This window comes from Drosophila novamexicana, unplaced genomic scaffold (genome assembly GCF_003285875.2).
Source record: "Drosophila novamexicana strain 15010-1031.04,08,12 unplaced genomic scaffold, DnovRS2.1 tig00001089-arrow-arrow-pilon, whole genome shotgun sequence".
NCBI classification, from domain to species: Eukaryota; Metazoa; Arthropoda; class Insecta; order Diptera; family Drosophilidae; genus Drosophila; species Drosophila novamexicana.
The window spans coordinates 999430-1021181 of NW_020824841.1; the positions used below are offsets into that span (position 1 = coordinate 999430).

The 21752-nt window shown below is 38.4% G+C and overlaps 7 protein-coding genes across 8 annotated transcripts; 3 read left to right on the forward strand and 4 right to left on the reverse strand.

Moving 5' to 3' along the window:
* The first annotated feature begins 8 nt into the window (after positions 1-8).
* On the forward strand, positions 9-2126 carry LOC115766299 (protein NipSnap). The gene is made up of 6 exons (XM_030710175.1): positions 9-106; positions 590-694; positions 819-998; positions 1086-1379; positions 1451-1593; positions 1670-2126. Exons 2-6 carry the CDS (start codon positions 630-632, stop codon positions 1816-1818), a joined length of 831 nt encoding a protein of 276 aa, XP_030566035.1. The 5' UTR covers positions 9-106; positions 590-629; the 3' UTR covers positions 1819-2126.
* A 99-nt stretch (positions 2127-2225) lies between these two features.
* On the reverse strand, positions 2226-4190 carry LOC115766298 (zinc finger matrin-type protein 1). Its single transcript, XM_030710173.1, has one exon. It carries the CDS (start codon positions 4159-4161, stop codon positions 3001-3003), a length of 1161 nt encoding a protein of 386 aa, XP_030566033.1. The 5' UTR covers positions 4162-4190; the 3' UTR covers positions 2226-3000.
* Positions 4191-4569: 379 nt separating this feature from the next.
* Positions 4570-5508, reverse strand: LOC115766302 (60S ribosomal protein L30). Its single transcript, XM_030710179.1, has 2 exons — positions 5318-5508; positions 4570-4808 (listed from the first exon to the last, which is right to left on the reverse strand). The coding sequence occupies exons 1-2, from the start codon at positions 5482-5484 to the stop codon at positions 4640-4642; spliced, it is 336 nt and encodes a 111-aa protein (XP_030566039.1). The 5' UTR covers positions 5485-5508; the 3' UTR covers positions 4570-4639.
* A 311-nt stretch (positions 5509-5819) lies between these two features.
* On the forward strand, positions 5820-7145 carry LOC115766300 (UPF0488 protein CG14286). Its single transcript, XM_030710176.1, has 3 exons — positions 5820-6296; positions 6366-6500; positions 6824-7145. The coding sequence occupies exons 1-3, from the start codon at positions 6125-6127 to the stop codon at positions 7126-7128; spliced, it is 612 nt and encodes a 203-aa protein (XP_030566036.1). The 5' UTR covers positions 5820-6124; the 3' UTR covers positions 7129-7145.
* A 116-nt stretch (positions 7146-7261) lies between these two features.
* On the reverse strand, positions 7262-8230 carry LOC115766301 (small ubiquitin-related modifier 3-like). Of its 2 annotated transcripts, none has more exons than XM_030710177.1 (3): positions 7819-7983; positions 7654-7770; positions 7262-7577 (listed from the first exon to the last, which is right to left on the reverse strand). In XM_030710177.1, the coding sequence occupies exons 1-3, from the start codon at positions 7882-7884 to the stop codon at positions 7407-7409; spliced, it is 354 nt and encodes a 117-aa protein (XP_030566037.1). In that variant the 5' UTR covers positions 7885-7983; the 3' UTR covers positions 7262-7406. The 2 variants fall into 2 exon arrangements, with proteins under 2 accessions (XP_030566037.1, XP_030566038.1); XM_030710178.1 differs by lacking the exon at positions 7819-7983 and adding an exon at positions 8129-8230 and having other exon boundaries at positions 7277-7577.
* Positions 8231-13509: 5279 nt separating this feature from the next.
* On the reverse strand, positions 13510-16228 carry LOC115766326 (protein Tob1). The gene is made up of 5 exons (XM_030710217.1): positions 15692-16228; positions 15450-15626; positions 14970-15388; positions 14477-14894; positions 13510-14356 (listed from the first exon to the last, which is right to left on the reverse strand). Exons 1-5 carry the CDS (start codon positions 15842-15844, stop codon positions 13928-13930), a joined length of 1596 nt encoding a protein of 531 aa, XP_030566077.1. The 5' UTR covers positions 15845-16228; the 3' UTR covers positions 13510-13927.
* A 1359-nt stretch (positions 16229-17587) lies between these two features.
* Positions 17588-20696, forward strand: LOC115766334. The gene is made up of 9 exons (XM_030710227.1): positions 17588-17881; positions 17956-18060; positions 18113-18256; positions 18706-18817; positions 18875-19008; positions 19069-19209; positions 19271-19501; positions 19571-20062; positions 20132-20696. The coding sequence occupies exons 1-9, from the start codon at positions 17678-17680 to the stop codon at positions 20495-20497; spliced, it is 1929 nt and encodes a 642-aa protein (XP_030566087.1). The 5' UTR covers positions 17588-17677; the 3' UTR covers positions 20498-20696.
* Positions 20697-21752: the final 1056 nt, after the last annotated feature.

Here is a 21752-nt window from a genome sequence, read left to right on the forward strand (position 1 = left end):
ACGAATTTATATTTTCTTTTTGTTTAAATACATAACATTAACATTTAGTCAATAACATCAGTTTTCTTTTTATTATTTTCGAAAAACAGCCTGCAGCGCATAAAATGTGGGTCTAAAATTGCCTTAATTATAGCCAAACAGTGTGTACAATTTTTTGCATTGCCCAGTGATAAGGCCTATGTATATAGCTATATATATATATATATATACATATATATATATGTATGTCTATGTATATAGGTATATTTACATATGTATTAATATGCTAAAAGCTGCATAAAGTACATGATTTGAGCCGCTTTCAACAAAATGAAATAAAACGAACACCTATTCAACTACCTGTTGGGATAAATGCCCGGACACGGCCTGTGGGTGGGGGACAAAGATAATTAACGGCATTAACTAACGATGGGAAAAACGATTCCTTTTGCCACTTGTGTTCGTCTGACTCTGACTTCACCTTGACTAAAGTACACGGGCGCAATGCAAAAACAAAAACAACAAAAACAAAAAACGATCATGAAAAAAAAATCGACTGGAATGATAACAGTAGTAAAAAAGAAAATAACATGCAAATGATTTCCCACAGTTTACATACCAAGCAGAGCGTGTGAATCGTCCGGGCAAACATGTTGAAGCTACGTAACATCTTGTCAACAATGGGCCACAATGCCGGCCCTATCGCGGCTGTCCGGTAAGTTGGTTCCGGAATAAATACGATATGCACACACACACACACACACACACACACACATATATGTGCTGACGATAAGCACCTGGAATGTATATCGCATTTATGTGTCTGATTACTTTTACAGCTCGCTTTCAACAACCGCCAGCTGCAAGGACTCCGAGTCGTGGTTCTCCAAGCTGCTGGTGCGCAAAATCGAGCCGACAAAGGAGTCGCACAGTCGCATGCTGAGCGATAAGGAAATAATATATGCCTTGCATACGCACAACGTGCGCCCCGATTCCATGGGCAACTATCTGAATAATTAGTGAGTGCCAGATCGGATCGGACCGGATCGGAGATATGTTATGTTTGTTAAATTAATTCATATCCCCTCTCTCTTTCTGTTGCGCAGCAAAAATACGGTGGCACTTATCAATGAGAAGAAGACGAGCCTATCGTGCAAATTGGTCGCCTCATGGACTGTCCAAGTGGGCGACATGGATCAGTGTCTGCATCTGTGGAGATATACGGGCGGTTTTGAGAAAATCGATCAGGCCAAAGAAGATCTGTGGAACGATCCAGAGTATTTGAATTTAATGAACGAGCGCTCCAAGTTCCTGCGCTCACGCCATCTGCAATATCTGTTGGCCTTCAGCTATTGGCCGCAAATCGAAAGCCGATCGGGCAAAAACATCTACGAAATGCGGCAAGTTGCCCGATATGCCCGATGCCAATCCATTCGATATGCTATTTATTCTCGAATTTATGCCCGTACAGATCGTATCGACTAACCCCGGGCACCATGATCGAATGGGGCAACAACTGGGCGCGTGCCATTAACTTCCGCAAGCATAACAATGAGGCCTTTGCTGGATTCTTCTCACAGATTGGCCGACTCTATAATGTCCATCACATTTGGTGTAAGCGACGGCCAACGACAAACATTTCACATTCGTCGTTAGCAGATAAAAGCCAATAACGTTTCCTTGTCTGCAGGTTACAAATCGCTGCAGGATCGCAAGGAGACCAGAGAGGCGGCCTGGCGTTCACCCGGCTGGGATGAGTGTGTGGCATATACCGTGCCATTGATTCGCGAGATGCACTGCCGCGTCCTGGCGCCCACTGAGTTCTCGCCCACACAGTAAACTGTGCCCATCAAACTAGAATGATTCAATCAGCAGACCGGCTCTGTGTCTAACAATTTGATTTTAAATGCTGTGAAACTTTGAGTAACATGTACCCCTCTATCCCCCCTCGAACCCTTGCTCCTTCTGTTGAAAACTTGTATATAATGCCAGCATTTGAATGCTTTCATTTTTAGCTGCTATTACTTAAGATAAAAGTGCATTTTTGTTGTCAAACATTTGAAAGCTATGTGTTTTGTGGATATAGCAAAAAAAAAAGAAGAGAAATATAATCAAAAATCAAAATGATCAGAAAAGATAGATATGCAAATTGCAAATGTAATGTATGTACAATAAATAAATTGTGAATGAATTGCATTTACTTGCGCATCTGTTTAATATTCATTTGAACTAATTTAATATAGTTATATCAAGTAGTTAGCACAAAATGATTCGTACAATGAGATAAAAACGTATTTTATAGTTATAACTAAAATATTGACTAGCGTATTCGGATGTACATTCAATTTTTCAACTTTTACAAATGTCTGTGAACAATCAAATTCCCTTCTGCAGCTCCTCTTCAAATATGTACATAAGCGCCTATAACTAAATATAGCCATTTCCGTCTGCATGTTTCTATGTGTATAGCATATCATGTATATAAAACAAGAAAACTGATCATTCAAAATCCTAGCTGATTTCACACATAAATCCAAATGGCAAGCTATTTGATAAGCTATCCGGGCTTGATTAGATTGTGCTAGAAAATATATGGGCCAAGAAGCATAAGCTAGAGGGACAGGACATAGACAGATATGCGATCAGACCCACTTTTATATATGCAGATTGAATCAGAACTCTAGCCTGGGTTGCCTAGAAACAAACAGCCAGCCGGATATGGCTATATCGTCGATGGAGCTTTTGATACTGTTCAAGAATACATACATACTTAATGGGGTCTGCTGGGCGTTACACATATCGTGACAATATTAGAATATCCTCGACAATGACAATGATAAGGATACTAGATATAGGAGATTGACAATGAACATCTGACAAATCGCATTCGTTTGCGCCAAAAAGGTGCTGAGGTATAACAAATTTGTGTGAATAGCAAGAATGTGGGAACAATTCGTGATGAATGTGGCTGACATGTGTTAAGCAACTATTGCTTTATTCATACATAGTTGGGTTTATTGCTTATTGGGAGATCGTTTTCTCTGTCTGCTGACGCACAGTCTTTAGATGCTTCTTGCCCAGCAAGTGCTGCTGCAATATGGATATGTGATTCATGGCCTTATTGCATAGCTTGCAATAATATGACCCGGAAGGGGTACGATACATGGATAGGTCTTCATTCGTATCGGTGGCGAGCGCAGCTGCTAGTGAATTCTGCTGCTGGCCGCCGTTTGCGTCAAGAGTGGCTGCCTCCTCCTCAAGGATCTGCTTGCGTAGATTTTTCTGGTGCTTGGCACCATCGAGATGCATTTTGATTTGCGATGCGGATGTTACGCTGATTTTGCATACTTTACAGGTGAGGCTTTCGTCTACAACAGGTATCTTAACTTCCAGCTGCTGCTGCTCTCCATTGGCGGAAACTTCCTGCAGTTCTGCTGCAGCCGCTGCCTTGATGAACAGTTCGCCAATGCCAAACCGACCGTCGTCTGGAACTATTTCGGCTTTTGTGCCAGTGCGCACCCATTTGCCTTCCTCATTGTAGAATCCAGCTCCAGACGGCTTTGAACGCTTCTGTACCACCAGCTGATGCTTGCGTCCGGCATAGTGCTGGCGGGCATGAGTCATCGATGTGAGAGCCAGGTCGCACAGATTACAGTGGAATGCATTCGGGCCGGTGGGCCCCTGTTTCACGAGGCGTTTGATGGGCGGCGTCTGCAAACCGACCTCGGTGTAGTTTTTGGCCAGCCACGCGCTAATGTGACGATCGTGTGCCTTGGACTCATAATGATCCTTGGCACTTTTCATAGAGGTCATCTGTGCCTTGCATAATTGACAGGACAGCGGCTGAATCAGTTTGTTCAGCTCGTCCGGGTAGCTTTCATCACGGCCCTGAAAAATCGCCAAATTGTTGCCCTCGCCGCACTCCTCCGATTCGTTTAGTTTCCTTTTTAGCTTGCGCTGGGATGCGACCGCAGGAATTGGTTCATTATCCTTCATCGATGAATCTGTCTCCATTTTTGCCACTGGCTTTTCCTTTCCGGCACGCAGCAAACGCTTTGCACTGACTGAAGACGTTGGTGGCGCAGTCAGCTCAATGTTTACAATCTCGCGAATCTTCTCCGGCTGGGCTCCTGACGTTGTTATAAGCGGTATTTGATAACCACTCAGGTATTCGGAAGCCATTTTTCTGAGACCGAACGTAAGGTTACTTAAAATCTATTTAAAACAGTGCTAGAGATGTGCACAATTCTCGTGTGCCCCACAGCGCAGGCTCTAAAGTTATCGGCAGGGCTTCCATCACTAAATGTACAGTGGGATGTTGCATGTTTTAATGCGAACTTCCGTCAATTCTATCGATTCGATAGCAAGAGTTAAAAGTAGCCCATAAATTTGGGTATTTCCAATCTATCTTGATCTTGAATTACAAATCTCTTAGAAAACTAAAGCACTAGACGCATATTCATATAAATCGGCCCACTGTTTCGCGACGTTCAACGAAAGAATACAACTTTTGTTCCATGTTTTTTGTGATTTTCCCATTTTTTTTATTTATCATACCCAGTAAAATGTGGTAGGACCAAACAAAACACCTTCGAATGTACGACTCGTACCATTTCAATGTTTTCTATTTTGTTTGATTACATTTAAAACCGAGAACCCATTAATTGTCTGGCAACGAACGAATGATATCAGAATCTCCAGGATCGGTAATGGACATCGTGCACACGCGGAAGTATTTGCCGCAGGCGGTGCCCAACTCAATGTTGGTGCCACTGTAGTGCTGAACTTCAGTTTTGGCCAACATGGCGTAGTACTCAATCTCAGACTTCCTGCAATTGTCATCAAGAATATTATATTTAATACCAGCCCAAAACTTGTCTAGAGTTCTATGCCCTTCTCTATATAGCGTTTGGCATTCAGAAAGAGTCTCTAGTAATAAAATTCGTCACGGCGGTCGGAATTACAAAAATCATCATATACATAAGCTTAAATTATGATAACTGTTCAAATCCAATGAGAACAACTTCTTACCCCAAGCATCCACACGTATGCATGCGTGTGCGTGTGTGTGTTGTTACTGGAACCATTTGGAGACGTGCGGTGTCTTACATTTTGGCGGCGGCTGCTGCTGCTGCTGTTTGAGACTATACTACTCCATAGTTTCCATCAATATTTTTCATTTGGAATCATATTTCTCAGTCAGCATTAAAGAAGACTCCATATGGTTCCAATAACTACAACATCAGCTAATTATTGCTGTTCATACTTGGGCGTAATGGAAATCTACTTCTCAGTAGCATTTGCTTCTGTTTCAATACCAGAACATGTTCGTTCTCACCTCAAAGCAGGCGTGTTGCTGGCGATGAGCACCAGTTTGGCCTTGCCCTGACGCAGGGTCTTCAGAGTCTGCTTGTATCCCAGGCAGTATTTGCCGGATTTCATAACCAGCGCCAGACGCGCATTGGTGCTCTCTAAAGCCTTCTTTTGTTTCTTAACGGCAACCATGTTGAAGGTTTTTCACAAAAACAACTATATGCAAACAAGAATAATAACGTTAAGCAATCTTATTCAACTTTAGACGCGGAGCAAAACAACCTACCTTGGTCGAGCGACGATGGTAAAAAGGCAGAATTGCACGAAAAACGGAAACACGCTGCCTCTGTCAGGGCTGCAGAAAATATTTACACACTTTTAGGCTAGCCCTGGGTTTAATGCCAAACAGTACGATGAATTGCATGACAGGGCTGCTTATACTAATCGATAAGTAACTAAATTGCGTAGAAAAGTTAACAATTGTATTATTAAACCGCCAATATTTTTTATTTAAAAAAAAAAGTTACACCCACGTTGTTGTTTTCATCAATCTTGAATTTCTTGTTGCGGAATAACGCATGTACCAACATGGATACAGGCAAAATACCGCATTTAAATATTCAATGTACATATGTATTTTCTCTGCGCTTTCATCATGCAAACAAATATCGTATAGAAATATTGACGTCATAAAGATGGCGAACATGTGAAGGCGCAATTGTTTTTACAAACGTGCACAAATACATGCACATGGCCGCCATATGATATGTTTGCATGTGTATGTTGTGTACAACTTTATTGTGATTAATCGCACATGTAGCCGCATATAAACATGCACCGAAGGAAAAGTGCAAAATCGGTGAATAAGCCGCCGCCGATTCAGGCGATTCCCAAAAAGAACACATTCGATGGCGACAACGACATACAATTCGAACTGGAGCTCTGCTGGTGTGTCCAGCAATTGCAAACAGCTCTGGACAGCGGCAAGCTGAGCCAAAAAATTGGTATGCCCTCAACCGAATAACATTCAGAATGCCATTAATAAAACCAAATTTAACAAATTAACAACACAGCTGAGGATACGGCCAAGAACTTGAAAACATTAACCAGTCAAACGGCGCCCCTCATTAAGAAGCGGCAGGTCATGAAGCTTGCCCTGGGCGATTACCGGCTAAAAATGCAACAGGAAGAGAAGAAAATGCTGCTAGGTAAGAAAGGAACTTCAGCTTAAATGCAAGCCAGATAGATCCTATTGATATGCTCTGGAAGCTAGGCCAGGCGAATCAAGCGATTTCTTATCTTAAGCAAAGTTAATGCTGTGTCCCATTAATGTTCTGCATTGTTGTTATTATATCTTTGTAATCGGGTCAATTCGACAAGTTTAGACATTGTTATTTGGGACTATCCAGACTATTCATTGTGCATGATATTGACTGCCTCAGGCAATAGTACTTTTCATCTGTCTGTCTCCTTCTAATACGTGAGGCATGAATCTTGCATATATTTACCATCTTTCTCGTTTACATTTCAGCTTCAAAGCAAATCAAATTTACTCCAGCTGCCGATACGAATAAGAAGTCAAGCTTTGTCAAGAAGTCAGCGCTGCTAACGTCCGGCAAGGATTTTCGCTTTGACTTTGCGCTGCCCACGGGCAACAATTATGAGCCGGATGGAAGCCAACCGGCTGGCCAGCCCGCGGCCGTGCCAGCTCAATCTGATGCGTCCGCGCTGAGCAGCAGCCTGCTAACGGGCAATGGATCCCAGTTCAAGTTCAATTTTGCTATTGACAATGCGCCCGAGGATATCAACTTCGAGGGCTTAATGTTAAATAGCTAATAGGTTAAAGCAACAACAAAAATAATGTAGTTACTATATAAATTATAAGCGAGCGTGTTGCAGCTCTCAATGTGAATGCAAACGACGGTTATTTTTGTTTCGTTTGGATGAAATGTGAATGTTCATTCTTAAATACTTTTTATTGTTTCTGCAAATACAATCGAAGCAGTGTAACTGTACAATATCAAAATATGATTCGGCGGCGTTGTCTCCTATATATAGATATAGATATATATAGATATGGGGCAGAAATGAAAACCAATTGAACAAGATACGTTTCAATGACGCGAACATAAGCCCGTTGACAATGTTTTATCAAATTGGCCGCCAGTTTGTTGTTGATAAACTTCAATTGTGTCGCCCTCTTCCATTTCTAGTGAGGTAGGTGTGTCGTTCTCATTGATCGGTTGTCCATCGAAGCGAAATCGTACCACTTGCATTGAAAGGCCCTAAAAAACAATAGAGGAAAACCCAACAAAATGAGCATATTTGATTTGGAATTTGGAACAGAAATGGAACACTTACAGCTCGGTCACAATAGGCGTTCATTAGCTTACGTAGAGGCGTGTGTTTCTTGATCTTGAATTGAACGACCGCATTATCCTGGCCCAGCACCTTCAAGTTGATGTGCTCGGTTTCAGTCTGTGATCAGATATAAAACAACATATACGATTAATAAATACAGCATACATTTATATTAACAGGAAACTGCGGCGAATGCAACTCTTCAATGTCGAATACAAATATTGGCGGCATTTTTGTTTCTTCTTTGGAAATCCTCAAATTGAATATCCCAAATGTGCGCTAATATTTGAATGCTACGCTTCAAATGTGACAAACATGTTCCATTTTTATTTTTGTTTGCCTTTGTATGTGTGTGTACATACACATACACATATATACACAACACACGCCGGCTTTATTTCGCAGCATGTTTGCATTATTATTTACGCCCCAGTTTGCTGCCAAAATATAAATGAGTTTGTCAAAGTACATCTACCTTCTTTTCCTCAGACATTTTCAAGTTGTTTTTGCAGTTCTGATAATGTATATATTATAACGGAGTGTGACAACTACAACCAACGTTGTCAGCGAAGTGAGTTTCATACAACAACAAAATCAGCGATGACCGATAACCGCTTGTGTTTTGATGTTCGCACTTTGAGCCAGTTCAATTGAGCTGGTCTCGGAGCTGAGCTAATTATGAAATGTATGTGAAAAAGCAAAAAAGTGCTGCGCTGCTCGGTTCGGAACTAGAATTAATAAACTTGTTTTCGGTGAACTGAACTATTCTTTTTTTTTTTTTACAATGAAGGGTATTCCCATCTTTGATATTTATATGAGTCTGTTTATGAGGTACTATAATTTATATAAAAATAGAAAAATAATTGTAATCTCTTCAAAAACTAAACAAAAGATAATTGATTCGGCTAAGACAAACCTATAAGCTATTTATTTAATCAATGCTTGCCCCCGTTTTAGTCGTAAATAGGCAAATGGCATTTTTGAATAATACGATAATCTTTATTCTATTAAAGGTAATATGAAAAATACTCAATATGGAAGTTATTACTTTTCTATACATAATATATGCATATATGTATGTATATAAATCTATATTTGTTTATATAGAGATATATGTATACATATATGTATATGTATATGTTACATTTACAATATTAACTCTATATTTATGTACACACGTTTTGCTTTTCTTATATTTCTTTTTCATCTTGTTGTTATTTTGTTATTTTTTTAATTGATTGAATATATTTTTGTTATACTAAGTTCGTGTACACATACACATACATACATATGTACATCTATAGCACTTTGAATTCAATGTATGTATGTATGTAGGTTTATCGTTTATTTTAATTTGTTATTGTATTCACTGATATGCATTTATTTAATTATTAATTGTTACACACATATGTATGCATATAATGTATCTATGAGTAAAAACATATTACTCGCAAGCAAAGCTGTATGCATGTGTGTATGTATGTATGCATGTACATAGCTTTAATTTTTGTATGAATAAAATGTCAATATATTGCCAACATCGCATTTATAGAGCGAATCCGACTATAGAAATTGGAATGGCAGCCTGATTATCACACAGATCACACATACATACATGCATACAAATACAAAAGAATATAGATGGATATTCTATATAATCGCACTCTGTGTACATACACATACATACATGCATACATATGCTTATACATATACAATTGCTGAGCATTATTTGATTTACATGTTAACACATACACATACATTTATCGATTCTTGGAAAAAGGATATCTAAAATTCTGGTTCACTTACACATACATACACACATGCGCGTACATATGCACTAAGTATAGTTATAATGCACATTTAGATGTTGAAAAAGCTTAGCAATTAAAATTGAAGTTATCTAAAAATATATAAAAAATTACAATCATAAATGAATTGTCATCTAACTACTTACAATCTTAATTATACGGTAACATACTTAAAAATCTTTTCTAGACATATGATTTGAATTTCTGATATACATACATACATACAGACGTATGTACACGTACATATATTCATATAGAAACACACTCCGAGGTATAAAAAGCGATTTTTTTCTTCTTTTTGTTTTTAACTACATAAAGTCGTGTGTAGCTGGGATAAGACATGAAGAACCGTGTACACATATTATAATAAAGTTTTTTAATTTAAGTGTACTTTATAAATTCTGAAAGTTTCAGCTGAATATATGTAAGTACATTTGTTATTTGTGATGTACTAACGATGTACATAAGCATGTACAATACTTGAGTTCAATTTTGCTTTGCTTTTCTTTTTGTATTGTGTGTTGTCAATATAATAAAATATATAGTATGTCCCATATATATATATATATATTTGTTTGTTTGTATATATATATATCGTGTGTGTGTGTGTGTGTGTACATATATGTATGTATAGATATCCTATTATATATAGATAGTTGCTGAATACCCGCGCTAACTAGAGATGAGCAATTTTATCATTTTAGATCTATTATAGGTGTTTTTTCCGTTTCTTCTTCTTCTTCGTAAAAACAGTAATTTGCCATTGACCGTTTAAGTTTATGAATAGACCGTTAAGCTATGTACAGTTATGCAATATATAATAAAGTTTTCTTTCTATTTACATCATTTATTTGTATTTGTATTTGCATTTGATTTTCTTTTCATTTCTGTTTTATGTTTAACCATGGTTTGTTCTATTTATAGCTATTTCCTATAATGAATTACTTTCATTTCTGTGGGTCTAACGTACATGCATACATGTACATACATATGCATGCATGCATGTCTGTACTAAGTACAGTCGTGGGTAAGAACTTATAGTGGGGTATTGTATTCTCTCTTCTCGCTTCTCAGCACTGATTTGTTTTAGTTTTATTTTTACTTATTTTTTTTATATTTTTTTTTTTCTACTCCAATAACATTTAACTACACAGAGTCGCATTTGTCTGCTTGGCTGTCTTACATTGGTATCACAATTGGAGAATGCCTATCAAGCAATCGGTTGTTTTTTCTACTATTTATTTATATTTTGTTGTTGTTGGTTTTTGTTTTGTTTTTTGTTTCTAATAATTATTATTGCACACCTATAGGTGCTTATACTGAACAATACCACCCCTCTCTGTCGCGCTCACACAATCAGGTTACATAGAAAAACTGCTCGTAGAGCCCATATGCTTGCTCTGGCTCAATGAGGCTTATCTGTTACGGAATTCGGAAGTGGAACTGGTGGCAAATAGAGTTTAGTTGTACATAGATACATATGTAGTTAATATAAAACTGACTTAACCAATATATATCTATATTAACAAGATAACTAAACGATTTGACTAACATTGAGAATCCGGTATATGTCTCAAGTTCTTGCTATATATATTCATATTCATATTCATATTCATATTCATAATTAAATATTCATTTATATGTGTGTTTATATAAAAGTACAAAATTGTTGTTGTTGTTGTTGTTGTTGTTGTTGTTGTTGTTATGCACTAGTTTATCTAAATGATTTGCTGCTTCTTGTGTTTCGTGTCAAATTGTGAATGCATATTTGTATGTTTTGTAGGTACTTTTGTACTACCATGATCAAAATACTGGGATCAAATGATGTTTATAGCGAAATCGGAACGCCTATAGGTATCATATTCAATTCAGCTCCACATACATATATCTGCAGAGAGAGAGAGAGAGAGGGAGAGAGAGAGAGAGAGGGAGAGAGAGAGTTCGCAATCATAAATCCACATCGCATTTGATCACAGTAGCGTTTAGTTAGAAGCTTGTTTAAGGTACTTAAATGTTTCTTTAAATTTCCATTTCAGTGGTAAGTTTAGATACACGCACACACGTGTATATTATGTTGTAGGTACATATTCGAATACAATTCAATAGTTGTTAAAATTAATTTTTAGTTTCCATTTTGCATAACAAAACTGAATTATCATAATAATCGAAAAAAAAAAACAATAATTGATTAAATCACGCACATTTATCGAATACAAATACTTAACAAATTTTCTTCTTTTTTTTTTTCGCTATATAGAAGGAATTGTTGACCGTAGTTAAATTGTGAATATCTTAACTGTAGAGTAAAAGTATGCCCCGAATTTGTTTGCATTTCGGTTAGAATTCAAATAAGGGTCTTTCCCAATCGTATTTACATATACATATGTATGTCGCGTTATAAGGTAGAATAAGTGCACATACATACACACACACATATATATACATAGTGATTATTATTATTAATATATGCATGTATGTATGTGTAAGCTATAAATAAAAATGCTTATTAGTTTTGGTTTGTTATTTGCATAAATTTCTCGTTTGCTCTTGTTTTTTTTTTTTTTTTGTTTTCTTTTGGGAAATTAAAGTAAACATTTATATAGCACAAGGTATATTACGTAAGCCCGTATAAAAAGTATAAAATTGTTTTTTACTTTACTTGTTTTTATAAAAATTACAAATGTTCATATAAAAATAGATATACATATAAAAAAATGAAGTCAAATAGTAATACGCACACACATATAGCACACAAAAAAATTGTTTAATTATAACATCATCTGCTTTGTCATCGGCGAACCGAAGCTGGCATACCCTAGGAAAACTGGGCTTAGGCAATGCCTTAGAGATTTCTGTCAATTGAACAAAAAATACAAAAGATACACACATTGATTTTGAATAACATCTTAAGCAGACAATTTGACAAATACATAAGATATAGACTACGTTTTGAAATGACATCTTAATCTGACAATTTGAGAAATACAAAAGATACAGTCTATGATTCTGGTTAACATCGTTATCTGACAATTTGATAAACACAAAAGGCATATGACAATTAAATAAGTACAAAAGATATATACTGTGATTTTGAATTACATCGGAATTTGACAATTAAATAAGTACAAATGATTTAGACTATGATTTTGAATGACATCGTACTCTTGCAGCTGTAGCAACTCTTGTCAGTTAACAAAGAAATCGATTAGGTTTTACAATACGTAGTCGTTGCTTTTTTGGTTCAAAGGGTATGCCATATGTCGTTCCTATGTTATTTTGTGATACACTTTTTGTTTTGGTTAGTTTTTAATCCTTGACTCTTATCGTGATACAAAAACGAACTTATCTCTTAGGTTATAACTAATTAAAAACTTAATGTCAGGGTTTTCCAATTTTTGGATTAGAGTTTTGTTTTCTTTTTTTTTTTTTATCTTTTCCTCTTTTGTTGTTCTTTTTTGTTTTATATAGATATTTAACAATTGGAAAACAATAAGTTTAGAAGTATCTAAAAAGGATCTCGATCTAGTTGTTTTCTTTTTCTTTTCTATTTTTTTCTGCTGTCGTGCCTTAAATGTTTGTTTGTATGCATTTATGTATGTACTTCTATGTATGCACGTGTATGCCTATGGCTACACATATGTGCATACAAACATATGTAAGCCACACAGATATCTAAATATGTACATCCGTTAAGTTTTCAAAGCGTTTTGGTAAATAAATTCCACATTACCATATAGATATATAGGTATACATATATATATATATATATATGAAGTAATGTAAATAACAAAATAAATGTGTGCGAATGTCAGCCCGAATATGCCAATTAGTAACATACACACACACCATATACATATGCATGCATGCTTGAGCATGTGCGTATATCTGGTATATATGTATATATACTATATAGATGCATATTCGGCAAGTACAGAGCACAAAGCTTTAAATACACTATCTATCCATTTTGTATATTTTTTGCTTGTTTGTTAGTTTGATGTTGTTTTTGTTGGTGTTGCTGTTGTTTTTGCTGTTATTGCTGTTGCTTTTGTTGTTGTTTGTTTGTTTCTTTGTTGGTTGTTTGTTTGTTTGTGTTTTTTTTTTTTGAAGTAATACATGAGTTAGGATATTGCTATTTCAAATGGTTACAGTGAGACTTGCTATATCGTCGCTTCATTTCCTTCGTCCGTCTCTGCACTGCCCTGACTTTTGTACAACGTTCTGACAATAGTGTATATATTCTATATATTCTAGATGGGGGTAGGGGGAGGGGTTTTTTGTGGGGCCAGTTTCTGGCGCCCATTCAACATTTATCTTCAATTCAAATTAAGATGCCTTTGGCCGCTTGCGTTTGGAACAATCCTCGTTCGTCGTCTCTTTGTTGGTTTGCATATTGTTTGGCGATTCTCGTGCTTCTGTCTCTTGCGGGTCACAGTGACCTTAGCTGGGTGGGCGACGGTAGCTGCCTAGTTGGCAACCAGTAGCTGCTGGTAGGAGGATCCGGTGCCATAGAACGAGCTGAGACCATCAATTAGTTTACTGTTGCTAGCTGCAGCAGCTGTCGAGTCCTGAGTGTTGGCTCCGTTCGATGTGGCAGCCGTTGTGGCAGCGGCAGTGGCAGTGGCAGCGGCAGCGGAACTTGCCGCAGATACGGTCGATGCAGCCGTTGCAGCGATTGTGTTCAGACCGGGCACAACGCCAGCTGTAGGCGTGGCTATCGGACTATTATCTGTTGATGATTCGCCAGTAGCTGCGCCGCCAGCTGAATTGCCAGATTCCTCGACACCAGCGCTAGCAATGCTGCAGTCCGTCTCTAACCCAAAGCAGCTCTCGCTGCTGTTGGCATGCTCCAAATTGTTTTTAAGCTGTTGCTGCTGCTGCTGTTGTTGTTGCTGCTGTTGCTGCTGCTGTTGCTGCTGTTGTAGCTGCTGTTGTTGCTGCTGTTGCTGTTGTTGTTGTTGCTGCTGCTGCTGCTGATTGATCAATGTGGTGCCGCCTGCGGCATTGGCATTAACGTGACCATTGGCAAAGTAACATGGTTCCAGGTAAGTACTGAAGCTATTGCTGGCCGCAGCTGCAGTGGCAGCTCCACCGCCGAACAGGCTAAGACTGGCTGCATCCGGATTGAAATGTGGCTCAAAGAGGCTGCGCTGACCGTTATACTGTGGATACAGACCCATCGAAATGTTGGGATAATAGAATGGATCAGCAGCAGCAGCAGCAGCTGCCGGCCCGCCGCCAGACGCGTTGCTTTGATTGCCACCCAATGCCAAGGGATTGGGTGAGAGCGAACGCGCCGGCGAGACGGCATCCAATGCACCAAATGCCGAAGCCGATGAGCCGCCAACGCTGTGGCCATGATGCAGCTGCTGTTGCATGGCGCGCTGCTTAATATAATTGGAGAATTCAGTGGGCGACATGCGATACGAGCTGCTGCATAAAAGGTAAAAGAATTGCGATTGAGTTAATACATTTAAAGGCTCGCATTTAGACAACGCTTTTGCCCACCTATTGGTACGCTTGGAACTAGTCTTTAGTTTGGTGCTTCCGAATTTCGTCTGAGCAAAGGTGGCCGTTGTGAATGTTAGCGGAGCCTGAGCAGCGCGCTGCACAAAGGCGGCGGCTGTAGCGGTGGCAGTCACATTGTTACTGCCAGATAGACTGGCACCGCTGGAGCCACCGCCATTGGGATTCGGGCTGCCCTTATATGTGGGCGAGCTTGAGGCGGCCGAGTGCGGTGAGGAGCCAGACGGCGGCAATGGCAACGGTAGCGGCAGTGCCTTTGGGCTTAAGCTCAAATTGTTCATGGTCGTGTTGACCACATCGATGGGACGAAAGCATTGTGCCTCTGGATTGAACGTTTTGGTAACCTCACGATCGGCCGAGTGGCTATCCTCGTGATTATCATTGTTCTCCGTATAGAGTATCTGTGCGGGAATATGCAATTGTAATTGTTGTATATCCCATATATATATTTTAAATATCTACCTTAACAGCGCCTTTCTCGCCAATGCGATACGAGACCTCGCCCGGATCAACCCAGACGGACAGCTCATTGGGTAGATTCTCAAGTATATCGCTTATAGGTACACCACTTTCACGAGCTGCACGCGCCAGTACCGAATCAATCGGATCACCAGTTTTGAGACAACGATATGCCGAACCCTAACAAAACAAAAGGAATACATATATATACATATATATATATCATATCATAGGTGTTGGCTCACCTTAAAGGGTTTCTCTGGATACCAGTGTCCTTGGAATTTGTCGCGTAAAGCCTTCTCCAGTTCCTCGCCAAATATATTGACTCGTCGTCGTGGCAATTTATTATATAGATACGAAATGACAAAATTCAAAGCCACTTGTATTTCAATATGCATTTTGATAGCAGCCTTTGCGCTAAATACGATCGCTTGATCTATGTAACAATCCGGCCACTCGATTTGTATCTCAATCGGAGATTGGTTTTTGTTTTGTTTTTTATTGTTGTTCTTTTTCGTTTTGTGGTGGAAGTGATTTTTATGTTTTATTGCGATCAGCGAATTGTGCAATTAGCAGCTTGCGATTTGCCAATTGCGAATTCCGAATACTTTGTTTATTTTATTTATTTATTTTTTTGTTTTAAAGAACGTTTGCACTTATCATCCGCAATATGATAGAAATTTGGAATAGTGTTTCAAAATCTTTGGCTCCTCAAGTGTGTGTTGTTGTGGGTGTGTGTGTGTTTGTGTGTGTGTGTGTGTGTATTTGGTAGTAATTGTTATTAATTTATCGGGCTTTCGTTTTTTTTTTCAATAGTGCTGTTTTTTTTTTTTGTTATTTTTTTTTGTTATTTTTTTTGCTTTATGTTCAATGTTATGTGTATTGCACGTTGTATTGAATATATTTATTAAACTGTTTCTCTGTGTCAAATGAGAATTGTGTTTTTCTCTCTGGTTTGACTAAGTGTTCCCGGGTTAGTTGATGTAATAAGCGTAGATTTCTAGATCGTCCCATAAATATGTATACATATACACATGTATGTAGTCCTATGTGTACGCATACCTTAAACATATATCTCTTCTAGACGGTAATGGTTTTTCATCGGTGTTATTTACGTATCTCTCTCTCTCTCTCTCTCTATGAATATATACATACATATATATATGTTATATATATATATATATGTATATCAATTATGTATATATTTAGCTATGCGTGTATGTATGTATTAGACGTCTATTGTTTGTCTTTACAATTGTTTTTGGCAGAACTGTGTTAGATTTCTCAGAATTATCTGTATCCTTAATGCCAAGCGGTGTGCATTAATCATAAGAAATATGTGAATGTAGTTATGTACCTGCAAAACAAAACAAAAAAAATCATTGACAAATGTTATGTGATTCAAATTGATGTAACTTAAGAATATATATATACCAAATGTTGCATTATGTTATGCACCAAAAAGTCAAGGCTCAGGCTTCTAGCAAGCTCTACCCTATAAATTTCACTCTGTGCACAATTTATGAAAGTCGCAAAGACAGGCGATATTTAAAAGAATGTAAATATTGCATTCTATTATTCACAAGATGTCAAGGCACAGAGTTCTAGTTTATCATATTACAAATTTGTACATCGCTCTATTTAAGTTTTACCCTCTAAATTGCACATTTGCATTATGAAAATCGCATAGAGAGGCGATATTTTAATGAGAGCAGTTACCAAAGGGGGCTTGTTAAGAGAGAGAGAGAGAGAGGGGGGGGGATAGCAAGAGTCATATAGAGAAGAGAGAGCGAGAGAGAGAGAGAGATAGAGAACTAAGAAACGAAGCGCGTGAGAAAGTTACGGAGCGAAGGAGCATAGCTCCCTTATATCATTTTAATCATTTTTAATGATAATTGGCGAGTGTGTTTTGTCTGAAACAAATTCCGAAATGTAACTAAAGAAACCGATAATGAAAAAAAATAGAGAAAATTCCCAATTTTCAACAAATTGCATTTAATAAAAAACACTAAACAAAGCACTCGTTGCTTTTGATGTAAATTTAAACCAACTTCCATTCGTTGTACACCTCAAAACATGCTGACATTGTTTTAACAAAGACTCTAGAAACAAACACAAAAACACAATAAAACATAAAACAATCCAAAAAAACAAAAAACACTCAAAACTAAATAAAACTACATATAACAATAAAAAATTACAAATAAATTCACAATAAATTTGGCATAAAGATGGCTAAACGAATACGCGATACAGATGAAAAATGTCAGCGCAAGAAAAATATGCGACTGCGTTTCAAGAAATTGGTTCGTGCTGTCATGTTGAATCAGCAATGGCTGGATGAGCCCGAAGAGCAGGGCATCGTCATGAATGCCAAAAAGAATGTCGCTTTTCTCATCAGGCAAAAGCGCAAGACTGGGCTTTTGACTGTTGCGGTAAATAATGTCGAGTATCTTGTTTATTATACTTTTTCATATAAATATATACCCTTCGATCGTCTTTTGGGCAGGAGAAAGCCCTGCTTCGTACTCCACATGCATACCGCACTATAGAGGAGCGTAAGAAGTTGTGCCTGATTGTATCTGGCTTGTCGTGCTTCAATAATATACCGCCGGTAGGTGTTACCTAATTGCCCGATAGTATAGCTCTAATGCTTGGGCTTGTAGAAACTGCGGGCCCGATTGATACCGGTTCTAAAGTTTGCCACTATCGGAGGAGATCGTGTGCTCATCCGGCAAGGTGATCAGCCGATTTACGTGTATTTCATGATCTCCGGCGAGGTCGAAATGAAGAAATCCATCTACGACAAAGTGAGTTCGTCTAAAAGATTGACTGACTGATTAGTGGAAACCTTTAACCAAAACAGCTTTAATCATTTCCATTTAATTGGTTTTTTTATCTATGCCTAAATTCTTTTTCAATTTACATTTCCCCTATGTCGACAAATCCACGCCATTGGGTGAATTTAGCTTTACATTATTATAGATGTTTAATAGATAGTTAAGATTTTAAGCAAGACGCTTCTCTAATGATATTTTGTTCATGTTTTTAACCCGAAATTTCACCACATAAATGAATATAAGCAGCGATCTTTTCAATGGTAAACAAAAGAATTGTCTTATGTTCGTTTTTCGCACTTTTTCCACACTTGCGGGTGGATTTCCCGAGAACTCTGTGAAAATTAAAGTTTCCCAGATCTGTCAGTCAATCATGCCAAACAGTTTTATGTGTAGAGAGAGATATAATCTGCTTGCTATAGAACACTAGAAAAATCACATTGGTGTCAGAGGCCATTATGGGTGCTGGAGATATCATAGGCGAGGTTGAGCTCCTTGAGGACTGCACCAGAATAAACACCTATGTGGCACTATGTAAGTGCTAAACCTGAACTAAAAAGATAGAAGTAGACTTAACATTTAACTCTGCAGCGCCCTGTGAAGTATTGTCAATAACCGACGATGACTTTCGGAGTATTTTGGGTCCTTACATGATAAAGCAATGGCACGAAAAGAAAATAGCTCTCAGATCGCTAAACTATTTCGATTTTCTAACAGACGAACAGGTTTAAGAGTTGCCCACTTTCTCTAAATACAAATTAACTATGTTTGATAATCCTATACAGATTGTGCGTGCTTGCAATTACTGTCAGCTAGCACAATACGATCCGCTGCAGTCCATATACTCGGAGGACAGGGGCGCTGTTAGCTGTGTCCATTTCATTTTGAGCGGCGAATGTGTTATTTTACAGTGCCTCAAAATGCTTGTAAGTATAGGACGCGATATAATTATACACAGTTGATGTATACATATAATCTGGTTTTTAGCAAGTGGTCAAGGCGGATGGCACCAGAACATTCGAGCTGATCAATGTCAAGGAAACGGGACAGAATCTCTTTGAGAATCCCTCAAAATCGATGAGAGCACTGAGCACATCATTTATTGATTATGGAAATACGAAAGACAAAATGTTGGTGGATTCGGTTTTCAATATCAACGATCTATTGGCTTCTTCGTCGGAATTCGAAGATGAGGAGGCATTGCAGCAGAAGAAAGCGGTAAAAGCCACAGAATTATCATACTTTTTGCCTGACAGTCTGACAATTCTAAAGAATTTGACATTTTAGAAGCGTAAAATGGGACTTCGCGAAATCGAGGCAGCGTGTGGTTTTATTCGCAATGATATGGCTGTGACTATTAAAAAAATGAAGCTTAAATCGATTGTTAGGCGAAGAACGACTGTGGTTCCAAGGCGATTGACTACGTATTATCCGCGCCCGTATGTGGACGAAAGTGAATCAATAGACGAAGATACATCGTTCAACTACATAGAAGAAGATTATGTTGTGGAAGAAGAACGAACCGATTCTGAAGCAGAATTAATGTCGATACGATCAACGAAAATCTCAAGAGCTTCGATCTCGAGAAGAAACACTGATGCATCAAGACGTTCCACAGTTGGCAAACCGCTTCCGATCATAAAACAAAGTCCTAAGACGAGCCGAATTGCGGTTCGCATCGAAACGGAAGATTCTGTTGGGGTTATTTCCGATTCGGAAGACTTCTCAAGCTCGGGCTCTAGTCACGTCTTCGAGATGGAGAAAGACAGTCAAATAATTGTAAATGCCAGTCAATTTAACCAAATGGCGATTTACTCATTTGCCTTCTTCTTCTTCTTTTTTTTACAGCCCACGGAGACACGTTTCATAGACGTGGGCTCCCTGACCTATGGCGGTATTTTCGGTCTGGGTGAGAAAATGGCCCATCGCGTTATAATGGCACGCACCGTGGTACAGTGCCTGCTATTGCCACGCTACTGGCTGTTCGAGGAGGAACAGAATCCGGGTCACATCTGGAAGCGTCGCCGATTTTATCTGGAGGGCAGCATACCCTCGCGCGAGGAGCTATTCAAAGATTTTATAAAAACCCGTCGCTGGGAAAATTTCAAGCGTGACTATGTGCAAAGCACATTGAATCCAAATAGCGTGAATAGCACCCAGCCCGAAGATATACCGATAATATGCCGCATTGTTGAGACCAGAGATGATATTTAGAAACGCGTGAAACAAGGGCCATCTAAATTATAATGTGTAGAACGAAATAACAAAACAAGTAAAGAAAAAAACACAGATAGTATGTATATGATATGTTAACTAGGAATATACATATATGTGTATGGACATGGAGTATATTATATATGTACTAGCCCGAGGCTTTTGCCCGGGCAAAGCGTATTTTATGAACTATTTTTTTGAAAGTCAGTAAAAGACGCATTCAATCATTTACTCTTTTTTTTTTCTTTTCATTTTAAAGCAGATTGAACGCAAAATAATATTTTTCTCCCTACACCTTCCCGCTGCTGAGTAGGCTTCCCATGAAAAATGTTAGAGCTCTTTTAAAATCCCGTCTTAATTTTAACTTTCATTCAACGTCAGTCAGTCAATCCTGATTGATTAAGCAACTGTTATTTCTCACAGGTATTGCTCTGGCCCGCTATTCAATGAGTTTTTTTTTTATAGCTCATGAAAAACGGCCTTTGCTGGCACTTAAGTTTATGCACACACACACACACACACACACACACACACACACACACATACACAGACGCAGTCACACACACGCACAGCTGTGCGTAAACATCATATAGCGGCAGTTGTGCCCCTTGTCGCAGACAAGTGCACAGCACGATGCACCTAAATGTCAGCCGCGAATATAGGTTAACCATGGCCACCAATGAGCACAGCCAGCGCCAAAACTAGTCCAGGTGAGAGCGAAAGCCGAAATGCAATTCGTAACTGGAGCAACGACGAGAGCTTTCGCAAAGAGCAAAGTGCCGTTCAGCTAGCGTCTGCTGCCGTTGTTGTTGTTCTTGCTGTTGTTGTTGCTGTTGTTGCTGGTGCGTATGCGCAATGACATTTAAAAGGGTGCGCTTAAACACGCACACACAGCTAAGCGCGAGTATATATATATGAATACATATATATATACACATATATACACACACATTCAGTTGACTCGTGCTTTTGCTTTTACTGCTGCAGCTGTGTAAAATGCATTCGCCCAAGCGTTATGTACATATATATATATATAGCATACATATAAACGTATATACATGTATGTACATGAATACATATGCATTTGTACATATGTATGTAGACGCGCACTGGCTGAAGGCCGCACATTTCAAAGCTCAGCCCAGTAGGAGACTTAGCTTAATAATAAACACACACACACACACACACACACACATACACATGTGCATGCATATGCATAGCACACGCCGATTTGCCCATACACTATGACACCTTA